This window comes from Podarcis muralis, chromosome 3 (genome assembly GCF_964188315.1).
Source record: "Podarcis muralis chromosome 3, rPodMur119.hap1.1, whole genome shotgun sequence".
Lineage (NCBI taxonomy): Eukaryota > Metazoa > Chordata > Lepidosauria > Squamata > Lacertidae > Podarcis > Podarcis muralis.
This window is the reverse complement of record NC_135657.1, coordinates 58,826,218-58,843,582: the sequence shown is the minus strand read 5'-3', so window position 1 is coordinate 58,843,582 and position 17,365 is coordinate 58,826,218. Positions and strand designations below refer to the sequence as shown.

Sequence of the window (17,365 nt, the reverse complement as noted above, 5' to 3'; positions counted from 1 at the left end):
GCTATAAGGCTGCAATTCTATGCACGCTAATTGTATGTCAGGATTTAAGTGGGACTGTATTTCTGAGTCTGCATGCATAGGATAAGCAATGAAGAAAGATATGGCATTTTAAAAGTTCACAGCCCATCCCTCAGCTGCAAAACTCTAATACTTAAGCTAATTAAAGGAAAACAAGAGTATGTCCCAGCCAAATCTTAATAATTTTATGAGCTATTATTATGCTTCTCATCATATGCTATGACTCAAGTGTGGGGATGGCAGGAAAAGAAAATAACTACAACAACAATTCACCTAAGGTGGGGAGGGAGGGTTAAAGATACTGGGTTCTAGGCATGTCTGGAGAGCCTTTGGACAGCTGAAAGATTGAGTGTTTCCTTGATCACAGGGATATAGCCAGGCTTCCTTCATAAGCAGGAATGTGACTTATCCAGTAGGGCATCAGAGAAAATAAAAGCCAGTAATTTCTTTACAAACAACAGAACCTTCTACACTACAGCCACACAGCCCCAAACTTTCATGGGATTTGGTCTTATGAGTTGTTGGCAACAGAATGCCAAGTTGAATCTGAACTATGGAACACAAAAAGTTGCCTTATATATCAAGCCAGACTATTACTCTTTTGTCTTGCCCAGGGGAAGCCAATTTGGTGTCCTCCAGATGTTGCTGAACTGCAGCTCCCATCATCCCTGACCACAGGCCTTGCTGGATGTGGCTGATGGGAACTGGAGTCCAACAATATCTTGAAGACACCAGGATGGCTATCCCTCCCTGGTCTAGTCTCAGGGCAGACATTATCCAGGCTTTCAGGCAGTGGTCTTTCCCATCACCGGATCCCATTCTTAAGAATGTAAGACAAGACCCGCTGGAATGGACCAAAGGGCCAGCCCATCTAATCCAACATCTTTTTCTCACTGTGGAAACGCACAAGCAGGGCAGCAGATACCTGCAATGGCACTCTCCTATCTGTGCTGCCCAGCGACTGATGCTTAGAGGTATTGAAGGTGAACATGAGATCTTATGCATGCAACCTATGTGCTCTACCAATGCACATATGAGTCTGTTCTCATTTTTGGGTGGGCGGGGAACACCTTTTAAACCTATCCAGGTTTTATTTGAAAAGAAAATCACATTCCTCCCCATATTTACATCCAGACTCTTCCACGCATTTATGATGAGCCACTTTCCCTTATTTGCGAGTTGTGCGTGTGTTTTCACCCTTTAATGCCACTTAAATCACTATTCTTTTCAAAACCGCCCTAAGCGGCAGTCCGATGGGCGTCTCGTGGCAGATGCTGACTGACACACAGAGAGGTTTAGGGCACCCCGCTTTTACCCGCGGTGATTCAGGAGGCCTGGGGCGAAAATGACTGGGGATTCATCCCTCGTCGAGGAAACACGCCCGGAGAATCCGCTTCCGGACACACCGCGGCGATCCCAGCATTGTTTCCGACTTTCTCAGGCAGCCTCGAGTTGTGCCTTTTCGCAAGGCGGCATCCACTCGCCACCACCGCGTCGCCCATCACTTGCGGGGGAGGGAAAGGGAACCAATGGGCGGCGCGCGGGAGGAGCCGGGGGCGGGGCGAGTCAAGCGGCGGGGGAAACTCCCCCCCTCTGGCCAAGTTGACAAGCTCTTGCAGCAGGCGGCGTGTTTTTGGCTGGGGCGTCTTTGGGGCAGCAGCGCGACGCGAGGCTCTCGTCTCTTCCCCAGTGCATGCGGGTAAGTGCTCGGGTCCTTATAGCCCTGGAGGACGGCATGGAAATATCCTTGGGGGGGCGGGAATGGTGATGGGGCCAGGCAGCAAATCTATCTATCTAAATAGGAAAAGAAGCTGTGTGCCTCCTCCTGTCTTAGGTCAGTGGGACTCGCTCTTTCTTTTTTACGTCCAGCCTGAACTTCTTCAAGGAGTTGTGTGGACGATCACGGGGGTGTGGCCGGCTCCCGGAAAAGCCTTCTGCTTCTTGGGCCGGAGGGGAAGTTTTGGTGTCTTGGAGGAACAAACTTTTGCCGTCGATGCTGAAGCGCTTTTTGGCGATCAGGCAACTAGTGATGAGCTGTAAGAAGAATTTGTCTGATTTAGGGGAACTTGGCCTTCTTTTCTCCACTGTTGCTTCAAGGTGGCTTATATAGGGTACCCAGGCGGTCCTGGGTTGTAGTCCTGACCCCCAGTACTTGGTGTGAGTTACCAGTGACTTCGGCTGGAAGTGGTTTGTGCCCATTGCCTTGACTGTCAAGCTTTGCACCATGCGCATAGTAAGGGTGCGCAAGATTACAGCCCCCCTCCAACCTGCTCACACACTGAACGCAAAGTGGGCTTATCGCTGAGGAAACTTTCTGAGGCTTCGGCTTTGCCAGACTTCCTTCCCTGAGTTAAAAGTGGACGGTCTGTAGTGATCATGAAATGAAGGCAGCAATATTATCCACACTTACTTAGGAGTTTGTCAGTTAAGGGTCGCCGAGGGAAATGTTCTGCCAGACTTCCATAACGTTTTGTTCACCTCGTATCGAACTAAGGGTCTGATTGTTTAAGTGGATGTGAACCCGAGTAGCATTTGGTTGGGAAAAAACCTGCGTTAACTTTTTAGTTTATTATTAACTCTTCTTGTTATTAATGACATCTGTACGCTTCATAACATAAAGTTATTTGGGGGCATCTTAAATTATATCATCTTAAACTGGCTGTCAAGAGAGAGCTGGCTATCTATACATGTGTGGAGCTGGGGCAGTCAATATGGTGCCCGCGGTGCCTGCAAAGCTTCTGAGCTCCCCCCCCCCCCCACACACACACTATTCACCATGAGATTGCCAGGATGCTTCATCACATGTCCACTGTCAAGCCAGGATGCTTACCAAACCCCCTTAAAAAGGAGGAAGTTAGAACAGCGACACTCTTTCCCACTTCTTTAAGCTCTGCAGTATGTACTACCTTTCAGGGCTCAGCTGAACAGAAAGCAAAGCAACCAAGAGGAGAGGAGGGAGAGGGAAGTGATCAGGGAAAGGTGGGGAATAGAGGGGAGGGGGTGAGAAAACGGGGTGCCATAGGAGTCCAGAGAGAGAGAGAGAGAGAGAGAGAGAGAGAGAGAGAGAGAGAGAGAGAGAGCTTGAAGTGCTGTGGAGAGAGATAATGATGGGGTTTGAGGAGAGAGAGAAGGCTGGAAGCAGGAAAATGGATTCTCTTGAAATGTTGTATTTCTTCACACATCACCCCCCCTACACACACACACAAAACCATCAACTCAAAGATCATATATCTGTTTTCATTGACTTTAACAATCATGGACCTGATCTGAGGCATCATAATTGACATCAAATTATAGGTCACCTCTGTGTTCACAAATGTGTTCTGTGCTTTGTGGTTTTACTATTATTCTATGTAAAAATCACAAACATACATGAGGATCTGTGCTGTCGGCCAATGTTTCTGGACCTGTGACTTTGAAAAAACCATGTAAAATGATTCACATTCCAGAGGATCTGTTTCACTTCTGCTTTCTGAATCAAACTTTGGGGCAGAGCCCATGAAAAAGCAAAGTGTGTGTGTGCGTGCGCGCGCACGCACGCACTGCCTCACTTTCTGTCTGTCAAAAGGAAGTGTCACAGGGGAGGGGTGAGAAAATCATGGGCTCATCAATGTTGACAACTGCTGGTATTAGTGATTAGAAAACCCTTGTTCATCATTTCTTTATAACATCAGGGAAATCCAAAAAGAAGCAAACAAATATAATCTATTTTAATACTGGGTTCTAATTACACTGAATTGGATCTAGTTAGAATCCAGTAATTAGAAGTATGTATTGTAGCATGATGATATTACTTTACCTGAACCTTTTATATAGGGAGAATCAATATAATTCAGATATGAAAAGCTATTTGAGGAAATTTTCATTTCTTCCCCATTTTTAAAAAACTGGATTCTCTTCCTTACTTTTCCCTTTCACTTTATTCTCCTAGAGCCTAAATGGCTAAATAGAATGCTTATCAATTAATTAAGATCAATCCTGAATAGGTGATGAGTACTTAAGTTGCCCGGTGAATCCCCGCGGCGGGGTGCGCTCCCGTTGCTCGGTCCCAGCGCCTGCCAACCTAGCAGTTCGAAAGCACCCCCGGGTGCAAGTAGATAAATAGGGACCGCTTACTAGCGGGAAGGTAAACAGCGTTTCCGTGTGCGGCTCTGGTTCGCCAGAGCAGCGATGTCACGCTGGCCACGTGACCCGGAAGTGTCTCCGGACAGCGCTGGCCCCCGGCCTCTTGAGTGAGATGGGCGCACACCCCTAGAGTCTGTCAAGACTGGCCCGTACGGGCAGGGGTACCTTTACCTTTACCTTTTTACTTAAGTTGCAGATTTAAGATAGATCCATTTTAATTTTAAAATCATAACTGATCTATTACCTTAGACTTCTCTCTATTTTTAGGGTGTGTTTGATTTTTGAAGGAACATGATTCCTCAATCTAGGAATTGGGAAGCAAAATCAAATAAGTTTGGGTGGGGAGAATTTCTTTTAATCTTAAATTTTATTGTTATAGTGTATATGTTGAATGAACGTGACAGAAAATTACACCAATATGCATTAACAAGTCAGAACTTCAAATATGGATGATATAACCAATTTTGGTCATCCAGAAAACAGTTTGTTTTGGAAGGGAAACAACAGGTCTGATCCAGATTAAAATACTTACCGTAAACTTGGTTTCCATTGAAATCAATATGAAAAGTTAGCAAGGGCTGAGTTAAATCGCATTCATTTCAACTAACATGGACAGTATCCAGCTCAGTGTTAAAGAAGAACTAAGTTTGAGTAAGCTGTTCCTGTAAATTTCTAAGTAACTAATTTCCTGTGTGCTTTGGAAGAGTAAGAAGTGCGAAGGCAGTTGTGCAAACCTGTTGTTTCCATTGCTACTGCATTTACAGTTAACAGCTCTGATTCTAAAAATGAAACAAAAACTTGAATTTGGAAACGAAGCATTACAATCTCTTCTCTATCCCACCTTACTGGTATTCCAGAGGATGCCCCTGTACTTCGCACACACAGTGTAGTGAGGCAAACCGTGGTGACTCCCCCTACGTCTGGGGTCACTGCTGCTTCCCTGGATGGCACTGGGGTGGGATGCCCCACAGCTGCCACCAGTGTGCCCACCCCACCCCAACCTTGCTGCCATCCTGCCCCACCCTGGTGTCATCCAGCTAAGCTGCACCACTTTCTGTGTCCGTGAGGGTAGCTCTACCTCACTACACCAGCCAATACTGAAAAGGATCCCTATTTTTTTCAGGGTGGGATTTCTCAACACTTTGATTATGGCAGAGGCAATTAAAAAATATACTGGCCTGGTTCACACATCATCATCATAAGGCAAATGGTTGTTCTTGGGTACAGCTTCTGGTTAGTGAGGATAGAGCTTCACAATGAACCTGGGTTCAGACAACATGCTAAGACAAACCTTGGCTTAGCTGAGCATGTGCGAGAGTAAAAAATATCAGGGAGGAGCAAAGTAGCTGTGAGCTCCTTTCTAGAGACAGTACATTCATGAGGTCCTGGTAAACTATAGGTATGCTTACCATGAACCAAGACTGTGTCTTTCTGGTACAATATTTCAGATGGCAGGATGCTAGCTCCCTTTCTGTACAGTCTTCCATAGACCCATGGCATAGCTCTGTTTTATAGTAATTATAGATATTTATGTAGACATAAATTATAGATATTTATGTATCCTTTAAGGGGTTTTTTAGGAGCCACTTATGAACTGGGACATTTACCAATTAATCTCATGTGCTTGAACCTCTTGTAAATGGAAGCTGCGGTGTTATTCATTTTATATGAAAGCATCTCTTAGGCTTCTTCAATGCTATACCAGCTTCCTGGGAATAAGTCTGATGGGGAGTGAGCCTCAGTTGGGTTTACCTCTAGGCAGACCTGGAGAGGACTGGGCTGGTTATGGTTTGAAATACTTAGACCCAGAATTGGGTGCGATCAAATATATATATATTAAGTGCTACTAAAATGTACTGAAGAATAAAATGCAACTTTAAACTCACAAAAGGTTTTAACATACAATAAAGATATGGATAAAATTAAAGGTAAAGGTACCCCTGCCCATACGGGCCAGTCTTGACAGACTCTAGGGTTGTGCGCCCATCTCACTTAAGAGGCCGGGGGCCAGCGCTGTCCGGAGACACTTCCGGGTCACGTGGCCAGCGTGACAAGCTGCATCTGGCGAGCCAGCGCAGCACACGGAAACGCCGTTTACCTTCCCACCAGTAAGCGGTCCCTATTTATCTACTTGCACCCGGAGGTGCTTTCGAACTGCTAGGTTGGCAGGCGCTGGGACCGAGCAACGGGAGCGCACCCCGCCGCGGGGATTTGAACCGCCGACCTTTCGATCGGCAAGCCCTAGGCGCTGAGGCTTTTACCCACAGCGCCACCCGCGCCCCTAATGGATAAAATTACTACAGTACAATAATATATTCAGAAAATCTGATGTGACAAATAAACAAAAAATATCCCAACCCAACACTTTTTGACCCCGCAAAGGGTCTTCCTTGGTGTTCAATGAATTTGTGACACATTATTTGTCACCAAATTCCACGTGGATTCAACATTCATAGGAAAAGTCTTTGAGTGTATTCTATTTGGATGAAAACATTAGGCTGGAATTACCCCTTTGACTTCTCTTCCTTTGATCAACTGGAATGGCATCTTAAATCCTGCATGTTTTCCTTGCTTGTGACATCTGCATTTGAGAGTCTTGTAGGTGGTTGCATGAATACGTACAAATATACATCATGGAAAATGTGCAGTATAAACAAGGCAACAAGAATCTGAGGCACTCTGGGAATTTTTGATTGGTAACAGCTTTTATTTCATAATGCTATGTGTACATGCGATTGTTGTAATCATGAGGTTACAGTCACTTGATAGCATGTGACTTGTAGGGATAATGTGGTGAGAAGTTAGATAATAGAATTAGAACTCTTTGAATGTATGATATAGTGTTGGTGCTTAGTAATCTTACCTGCATACTTGGCTTCTTAGCTGTTATGAGTCAAGTAGACATTAACAAGGAAATATATAAGATGTGTCTTATGACTTGCATTGCACTCGTATTGTAATGTGTGCATGTTTAAGGGTTACTGGGAGCTACTTTGGTTCTAGCTTCCGAAAAATAGTGAAGTAGGACACCTTTATTTTCAGTTGTTCATTAGGCATAACTAGCTTCCGAAAAATAGTGAAGTAGGACACCTTTATTTTCAGTTGTTCATTAGGTGTAACACGTGTATTTTGTTTTCTGCTATCATGAGAATAACCTAAGCTATCTTCTCTTCAGTCTTTGTTTACTTTAATCTGTTTGGAGCCGCCCAGAGTGGCTAGGGAAACCCAGCCAGATGGTATAAATAATAAATTATTATTATTATTATTATTATTATTATTATTATTATTATTATTATTGAATATTCTTTGAGGCATGGGCATAATTTTACTCTGCCTCCTAAGTTGGGGCCAAACACACTAAGTTGGGGCCAAACTAGAGGGGACTTGAGAGATCTAAGGAAAAGGATCTCCTACACTTTTAAAACGAATGTTCTTAGCGAGAAGAGATTCAGACTGGGACCGTGGTGCTGGAGGAGGAGGGAGTAAAACTCTTTCTTCTGCATCATTTCCTCAGTTTAATTTCCCCCCTCCATACATTTCAAACTGTACAACTATGATACCAAATAAAAGTTGGGGATGGGGGAAATGGAGCAGGGCAGAGAAAGTTAAACCTTGCTTCCCCGGCCCAGCAAACTTCTGTAGTTTCCCGGACCCAGAGTGATCTTCTATACAGCACACAGAAACCTAGAAAAGTGCTGGCTGATATGCATTCTGAGTTGTCCCTGAAGGGGCACTTAAACAACAAGTCAAACAGGACTCTCATCATTTGAACAGTTAGTCCCCTGAGTCTAAAGGCAGCAGCTGTTAATTGCTTGTGAGTCCTGCCTGACTAGTTCTGTTGTCATCAGTGTAAGGCATCCTAAATATTCAAACATCAATGAAAACAAAGCCAAGGCGGGCCTGAGACATTCTGGTACTTCTCATGCTGCACTTGAATATCTTTACATTGAAGGCATGGAGGACATGGAAGAGAACTACAGTATAAAGGATTTATATGACTTCAGTTGGGTTGTAGGGAAATGTTTCCTAGGGAAAAGGGAGAGGGATAGCAGGTGGTGGATTGTGGAATAGGTTAGATGGGATATAGGAGACTTATCAAGTAGTGAAGAAATTGTAAGGTAAAGGTAAAGGGACCCCTGACCATTAGGTCCAGTTGTGACCGACTCTGGGGTTGCGGCACTCATCTCTCTTTATTGGCCAAGGGATTTGAACCACTGACCTTCTGATCAGCAAGTCCTAGGCTCTGTGGTTTAACCAACAGCGCCACCTGCGTCCCAGTAGACCCGCATCCCTACAGAAGAAACTGTAGAGGTAGCATAAAGTGCTCGTGGGGGTGAGGACAGGAGTTACAGGCTGGATGTTCACCCTGTAACCTGAATGCCTGTTTCTTCCGGGATAGTCAACACGATGCCCTTCAGACGTTCTGGACTACAACTCACCCATCACAGCCAATGGTCAGGGGGCTGAGATTTGTAATCCAAAACAACTGAAAGGCACCGTGTTGGCGATCTCTGTACAATTAGCAATGGCGTTGACTTTCTGTGCCCTGGAAAAATAGTTCAGTCTGAACATGTGTCTAGAAATCTACATGATACATGGGAAAAGGTAGGAGGGAGGGAGGAGTATGGGGAAAGCACAGAAGAAGTGTAGAGTGAAATTATCATGCTGAAGTCAAAGTACATGGTATGATTTTGCATTTCAACCAATCACTTCTCTTTCTTTGTTTTGCCACAAATTATAACAACATTGCTATCGCCCACCTGACAGCTAACAGACTTATGGATAGCTCCCAGATACTGTTGATACTTCAACTGCTCAGTCCTAGGTCTGCTGTAATGTGCATATTTGTTGCTAGTTAAATCAGATATGTCTTCAAACTATGCATACAATGAAATACACTTTCAGTTTCACACACTAGTGCTGTAATTTGGTTTGCTTAAAGGTTAAGACAATTAACAGTATTTCATTCCTGAACAAAATTAATTTTATGGTACAATAGCTTTTCTGTATCCCATGTTAACCAATATGGAATACTCCTCTTGGTTAATTTACTGGGAAGTAGAGATCTTTTTACCACACCTTAGCTGCTCTGAGTATAAGGTTCTAGAACTGTGAATTTGAGGTGGGGGGGGGCGATGATCTCTGGTCAGCTGACATGTCAAATGTTGGTCAAGTAATTTGGAATATATCCACTTTAAAAAAATAATAATCACTGAACAGTTCAACTCAGTCTTTTATGCTGGAACACCAGAGTCCATCTCTAATTATGAAAGGTTGTATCAAAAATTAACTTTCTAACGTATAGAAAGCAAAGTAACAGTAAATATTAAACAACAGCTGTTTAAAGCAGTATGCACTGGACCACTTCTTGTAATTTAATCAGCATCATGGCTTCATGGAATATTTGACTGTGGTTAAATAGGTGGTTGATTGACAAGACTGACTTACTCCAGATCCAACCCATGGATATTGCTTCTTGCAGCTATTACCACTGTGATACCACACCCTGGCCACATGGAAGCATTTTTCTTCTGTCTGTCGCTTGGTTGCCATGAGAGCCAGTGTGCCGCAGAAGGCAGAGTGCTGGACTTAGATAATGATAATCTGTATTCCAATCTCTGCCCAGGCATTAAGCTCACTAGTGATCCAGGGCAAGCTACTTTACAATGTTGTTTTGATGAGAACATCGGTTGCGTGGGTATCCATATGTGCCACTTTGATATATTTGGAAGGATAAAATGTACCTTATTTATTCATTCATTAATTCATCAGGCCTTGGAGGGCAGCCAAAAGGTATTAACCTACAGCATAATTGTATTAGAATAGACTAATAAATGTGATAGATAAATAAATAAATGGATTAATTATGCTTATCTGCAGTATGCACTGGCCTTGAAAAAAGTTTATGACGATGTCATTTACTTTTGGATAGGAGAAAGAAGAGGAGCTGTTAAAGGCTAAATTTCTTTATCTAAAAACAGCATTAGCTAGAATCCTTTTAAAGCAATTGTGATACCATTCAGATTCCTCCTCCCCAAAATATCCCATTAAACTGTAAAGGCTACTTTTGGATCTGCAAACTAAATGTCTCATTTAAATCAATGGATGGAATGGAATCAAAGTCTAGTCACTAATCAAGACTCTAGTTTGTGCTTGTGTTTGAGTAGTAATCTATATCGTCATGGCAAAATGTCATTCCTGATCTTTCCATGGAATATAGACAAGTATACTGAAATATATACAGGGCATGGAGTTTACAACACTCAGTAATGTGTCAGAAAGGTAGAATATTTTGTAAAGTCCATGATACTCCAGTAAATATATTTGGAACATCAAACACACTGTCTTATGTGCAAAGATATTTAGATCATTAAGAGAAGCTTACTATTTCTACTAATTTTTATTTTTCTATTTCTGTCCCTAGAGGCCAAAATGAGAGACCGACTCTTTGAATTTTTTGAGTTATCGAGGCTTTACAGCCAACATACTCATGATGAAGAAAATCAACCGCTCTTACCTCACAACAGTCTGCTGTTTGAAACAGATTATGCCTTGGCAAGTCTTTTCAAAGATATCCAGGCAATCCGAATGAGCAATCTCCACCTGAAAGAGGACATTAGACGCCTGGGCAAACAAAACAGTCGCTTCCTCACCTCTATGCGCCGCTTCAGTAGCATAAAACGTGACACAAACACGATTGCGAAAGACATCAAGGCTCGTGGAGAAGAAATCCACAGGAAGCTGCAGGTTTTGAGAGACTTCAGTGAAGATGCAGAAACAAAATATGGCTCAAACACAATCATAGCCCGTGTGGCCAAGGACCACTATGTTGATCTCATGCATTCTTTTCAGGAGGCCATGTTTAAATACAATGAGACAGAGATGAACCAGCGGGAGAACTGCAAGATTAGGATCCAACGGCAGCTAGAGATCATGGGCAAGGAAGTGTCTGGGAACCAGATAGAGGACATCATTGAACAAGGCAGGTGGGACGTTTTCTCTGAGAACCTTCTGTCTGATGCAAAGGGAGCTCGTTCGGCCTTGAACGAGATAGAGACCCGGCACAAAGAGCTGATGAAGCTGGAGTCCCGAATCAAGGAAGTTCATGAACTCTTCTTGCAGGTAGCCCTGCTGGTAGAAGAACAGGCGGACACCTTCGATATTATTGAGCTCAATGTGCATAATGTTGAAGAATATGTTGGAGAAGCTAAAGGTGAAGTGAGGAGAGCTCTCGAATACCGAAGGAAGCATCCTTGCCGAACAATCCTCTGCTGCTGCTTGCGATGCTGCAAAATTTGATTGTCCTCATGAAATTGCTAGATAAGTATTTTGGGGACACTCTCAGATTTGAAGACACTTAAAGTTTGTGCTCGGTTTGAGAGAAATTGCTCTAAAGCAGTGTCCTTTTGTTTTCTTATGTTCATTAATGACTCCGGTGCACGTATTGCAGCTTGTACCAAAAGCCAAAGGATATTGGCGAGTTGTCATGTATTCCAATATAACAAAAGGTAAAATTAACCTGGTCTGCAACATTACTGCAAAATTACACATACAACGGAACATATACGAAGCAAAGGAAATGTTGACCAGGTGTATAATGAATTGCTCCTAAATTAATGCTTTTGGTGCAAATTAAACAACAACAACCTTCATAGACTTTAATGTAATCAGTGTTGTGGCCAGTTGTTTTTTCCTGGATGAAAGAAAAAAGGACAAAATTACAGGTGTGATTCTCAGTAATGTTGTTTAGAAAACTAGGATGTGCACATGATCTGAGAATTTTGATACAAGATTTGTTGTAATTGTACACAGCATATACTTATTTTTTTATATATGTTCTGATATTTCTGTATATTAAAATAAATGTGGAAGCCTTAATTATCTTTTTGTTAGTGTATAAAGAAAGATCTTGAATTGCTGTCTGTCCAGTGTTTTTATTCGTTTTGTTTATTTGTTATGATGGCACTTGTGGGAGCAGGGAAACATGGAAGTTGCCAGAACCAGGCGAAGGCATTTTCCTACCTCAGGTGGAGCACCAAATGGTGTATCCACCCCCCAGGTCCAGGTGTAGAGCAACCAAGGCTGCTTGTTTATTGACACCTGACAAAGAAAACCCTACAATGTCTGTTCCCTCCCTCGCAGTGAAAATACAAGAATACAGTAATAAATTAAGTTATACAAAATTAGCTGCCCTTTTATGATACCCAGAATCAGCTGCCTAAGGCAGAGTGATAGTAGTTACGTTTGCCAGAAGTTACAAGAAAGACCAGGACACAGTCTGAGGTCACCTCTTCACCAGACATTAAAAGGGCGACGAGTGTAGTTGGTTCAGGGTACTGATCTCAGAGAGTGACAGTCCCTAGGATTCTCCATGATGTGCTATAATGGTGCTTTAATTGTATGGTGTGGACATGGCCTGAGAAAACAGAGTTTGCTGTGGAAATGGTGCCTGCTTATGCATACGGAAGCTTTTTGCATCATCCACATGGCAGCAGACCACTATCTTCATTTTTCTTCTTTTAGTGCAGATTTACCCATTTACACAGTTAAGGAACATACTTTTTAAAAAAAATCTACTGTAAATAGCAGCTATAGTAAAGCCTGGGCAGCATCAGGACTGCAGGGGCTGGGGAGGGAAAGCTTAACTCTCCCTCCACCTCTGGGGTCCTGATGAAAATGCTCCCTACCTATGCTGGGTTTTTTGCTGTGGGAGGGAAGACTCCACCGGTACTAGCAGAGGCTTCCTTCCTGGTGCAAATAGCAGCTAAAGGGGATTATATTTGTCAGGAGCACAGCAGGTGTGGGTGGGAGGATTATAATTTTATTCCCACTCTTTGCCATACTGTTCAGGCTGTTCATTCACACACACACATATTAATTGCTTCCATACGATGAACTTCAGAAATACTGAAGGGACGCAGTATTCGCGATTCGAATCCCCGTGGTGGTGTGAGCTCCTGTTGCTTGGTCCCTGTTCCTGCCAACCTAGCAGTTCGAAACCCGTCAAAGTGCAAGTAGATAAATAGGTACCGCTCCAGCGGGAAGGTAAACAGTGTTTCCGTGTGCTGCTCTGGTTCGCCAGAAGCAGCTTAGTCATGCTGGCCACATGACCTGGAAGCTATATGCCAGCTCCCTCAGCCAGTAAAACGAGATGAGCGCCGCAACCCTAGAGTCGTCCACAACTGGACCTAACATTCAGGGGTCCCTTTACCTTTAAAAAATACTGAACTGTGGAACTCTTGTAAATTTCCTTTTGTAGTATGTCCTTCTATCACTAAGCAGCACTCACCAGCTCTGGATATTTTAAGTGACTTGGGTTTTATCATTTCCTAGTCATTGAGCTTGCACTCAAAACAAAGATACATGGTAGCATTCACACAGGATGTGGAAGAAGTTACAACTATTTGTAGATTCTTGCTTACACAAGAGACTGGAAGTATTTTTGTTGTTGTTGTCATATTGCTAATATTTAAGGAATATTGAGATTGAATTTCCCAGTAGCTGAAAGCTGAAGAACCTGCACTGGTTTCATGTAAAAAACAACAACCCTGCTTGCTAATTGCTCCTGAAGGTGTCTTTTACTACAAACAGCACCTCTGAAGGCAAACGGCAGCCATGGGGTAATTTTGTGTGCAGAATCCTAATCAGGAGCATGTGCTGCTCTTCCTTCAAAATAAAATTGGCTAGTTTAAGATTTGCAACTGTCTGTCTCCATATTAATGTAGGAGTGTTCACACGACTCCCCATCCCAGTGTTGTCACATACCTTTCCTTTGGGATGACCAGCCTCATATAACCAGGTCTAATGAAGGGGTTTAATACCATAGAGTGAGCTGTCCTGCCTAGCTTAGCTATATCTACTTTCCCTCACATTGGGAAGCATTAGGTGATCAAGCTTTTGTTCTCCCCCAGTGTACCTGTTTGCGCTGGTTGCTCCAGCTCAGCCACATGGCTCTCTAAAGCCACTCTTGAGTTCCTATACAAATAATTTAGGAACTTTCACCACTTTGTAAGTAAGTCAAATTTTACTGTCTGTGCAACTTTATGAAGTACATTAATCTGACCTTTGCGGAGTTTTCAGTAAACAATTTTAAACTTTCCAAATGTGTGGTCTTTTCTTATGCTAGGGGGAAGAGGGAAACTTTGGAAAGAAACTTTTAAAGGAAATATTTTGGAACTTACTTGGAAAGGCACATAATACAACTCTAATATAACTAAATTGCTTTGGGTTGCCTTGAACAAAAAGGAATGACTGGCAAATTTAATAAATAACAATAACAATATTTTATTTAGGATTTCTTGGCCACAGAGAATCTGTTTACAATTTACAGAATAACGATGCATTCTGGAAACCTGGATTTTAGTCTTTAATTTTAATAAAGTTGGGAGCAAACAGATGAATATAAAGTTAAAGTGCCAGCAACTGTTTAAGGGCCATTTGTTTTAAGAAACTAGATGGTTTGCTTTTTCCATTTGCTTACTGATGAACTGAAGGCCTTTTCATTACTGCAGTACTTTAAGGTCACTTCTAAACGGTTCTTAGTTTCCTTAACAAAACCACAGTTTTGCCAGGAAATGCATTGTACCACAACTCTTTTTTTTTTTTACCCTTCAAAATCAAGAAAAAAAGAGACAACAATCTTTTTCTTTTCAAAACACTCAACAACTGGCAGGCCACTTCAAATAAATTTCTGGCCTCATTAAGCTTTATGCATATTAAAATATATAATGCAAATTAGGTACAGTTTTAAACACACCAAAAGCACATTTAAGTTTAATCCATCTGTGGTTAATTCAACATGGTTTGGGGGTAATGGAACAGTGCGTTTCCTCCAGTCTTTCAGTAAGCTCTTATTGGTGGAATGAGATTCTAAACCATGCTAGCTACATTGTGAAGACAGGATTATTGGTAGTTATTATTTCAGGTTAATCAGAATTAAACTGATAAAAGTTTTTAACACAGTGCATCAGAAGTCTTCCAGGAAAGTGTGAATAGGATTGCAGTCCCTTTTTTTGATTAAACATGCATGGAGTTATTACATGACAAAATAAGGCTCATCCACACTGTTGCTTAATATGGGTAGTAGGCTTCCTGTATCTCCATTAATTCTCCCTTGTCCATAGGATATTTTTTTTATAAATTGCTACCTTCCCACATGCTCAGATACACACCTAGAAAGGCAGATATACAGAGAGCCTTTCTAAGTGCACCAAAGGGCTTAAGTATGCCTGGTATCCCTTTTTTTGTTGTTTCACCTTTTTTATTTTTGAGAGGCATCCTTCACATGCCAAATTGCAAATAAGCTGCTTTTCGAAGTCTCTTGTTTCAAAAGCAGTTTGTTGTATGACATTAACATTTAAAGTGTGCACACATAAACACACCAAGAATACTGTGAACTGTAGTTTGCCCCTCACAGCACAATAGTTCTCTGCAACCTTAATCAATTACAGCTCCCATAATTCTTTGTTTGGTGGGAAATGCCCTTGTGTGGTGTACATGCAGCTACTGATAGCGACCTGATGTTGAGAAAAGCTCCTTTGGCTTGGCTGAGCTGATCTTTGGACCTTAACTCATTTTTCTAAGAAATTTATATTTTTACAGATGAGATGAGGTTTTTTAAAAAAATGATTCCACTAATGACAGCAGCTTGAGGGATGTGGTTCTTGAGCAGGGCCATTTCCTTAGTTGCCCCCCAGTTATGGCACTCCCTTCCCTTAGAGGCAGGAGATTCCACCAAACCAGCAGGGAGCATGGTGAGGGGATCGACTCGGGATGCAGCACAGGATCCACAGGGGCAGCAGATCCCAACGCAGGTCTTCATTCCCTCCTTTCTTCCTTGGCAGCGAGGGAGGGACCTCTATTTAGTGATTCGTCTCAGGTGCCAAAATTTCTTGGACCTGCCCCTGCAAACTGGAAAGACCCCAAGCAGGACATGGGGCAAGAGCAGCTTCCCCCCCCCCCCCACGTTGCTGATTCCTAGAAAGTTTAGGCTGCTTGCTTCTCTTCTTGTCCCTTCTTGATCTTGGTTCGAGGATCGCAATTGTTTTTATACTGCTGAGGCTCCAAATACAAACAGTAGTGTTTTGAGGATTTGTACCCACATTGCTCCGCATGATCTATGCACAAACCGCTTCTTTGGAGACTGAAAGCTGTAGGTTTTGCATATAAATGCATCTTCAACAAATGAACCCATTCTTCTTTGTTTTTATCAGTTTGACAGCCCTGCTTTCCAATAGGCTTCCTCGTGAGTAGGAGTTTATCTACCTCAGCTGAAATGCTGAGCCGGCACAACCACTTAAAATATTAAAATATTTTTAAAGTTTTAAAATATTATTCGTTTCCCATATGAGGGGCGAGGAAATACACTCAGTGATACGGATCCAGGTGGTCTGTGACGCGGATCACCGCCCGCTCGCGTCTCTTTCTTTCATTTCTCCCCCCTCTTAACTTCTGGTAATCCGGGTTCCGCCCGCTCCTTCCTTCGCTTCCTGCGCCCTCCCGCGCTCGGATTCAAGAATGCTCGAAGAGCAGGCGAGAGGGGAGAGCGGCAAGGGGAAGCCGTTTTGCAGCTGCCGAGCGTTCTTTCCCCCCCTCGCTCTCAAGGTGGGGCCGCCGGGACCGCGGGCTGGGGAAGGAGCAGCGACGGGTCGAACGCACCGAGCTGCAGAGCGTGTTGTTCTATATAGGAGTGCCCGCGTGCAGGGATTGTAACCGCACCAGGATGGCCGAGTGGTTAAGGCGTTGGACTTAAGATCCAATGGACGCATGTCCGCGTGGGTTCGAACCCCACTCCTGGTAGTTGGTTTTTTTACTCTCCGGCTCTCGGTAAATTAAAAAGGAGGAAGCACGTAGACAGGGGGAAACCTCCTGGGCGAGCTTGAGCCTCTTTACGGCGGCCGCTGGGACTGAGCAGTTGCCCGGGAGGGACGGGCCGAGAGCCGCTTCCGCGCCTGTGCAGCAGAACTAACCTGAAAGGAAGGTGTGCAAAGGATGCATATTATTAGGAATCATGGGAAGGAAACGCCGCCGTTTAGTGCATTTAATTTTAACTGGGTCTCCGTACAAATATAACTTCCATCAGTCCATGCGAACAAGAGATTAAAGCCGGAGATCTGCTAAATATTTTTCGCAAAACTTAAATGGCACGTGCTGCCCTGCAACAAGAATGAAAGCAAATAAGCAGCATTTGCACGTAAAAAAATCGTTACAGAGAGCATGGGGG

General features: G+C 43.2%; 1 protein-coding gene and 1 non-coding gene across 2 annotated transcripts; both read left to right on the top strand.

Annotated features, from left to right (window-relative positions):
* Positions 1 to 1,614: 1,614 nt before the first annotated feature.
* Positions 1,615 to 12,057, top strand: STX11 (syntaxin 11). The gene is made up of 2 exons (XM_028723587.2): positions 1,615 to 1,717; positions 10,568 to 12,057. The coding sequence occupies exon 2, from the start codon at positions 10,576 to 10,578 to the stop codon at positions 11,440 to 11,442; it is 867 nt and encodes a 288-aa protein (XP_028579420.1). The 5' UTR covers positions 1,615 to 1,717; positions 10,568 to 10,575; the 3' UTR covers positions 11,443 to 12,057.
* Positions 12,058 to 16,858: 4,801 nt separating this feature from the next.
* On the top strand, positions 16,859 to 16,941 carry TRNAL-UAA (transfer RNA leucine (anticodon UAA)). Its single transcript has one exon. It is a non-coding gene; the product is annotated as a tRNA-Leu (tRNA).
* Positions 16,942 to 17,365: the final 424 nt, after the last annotated feature.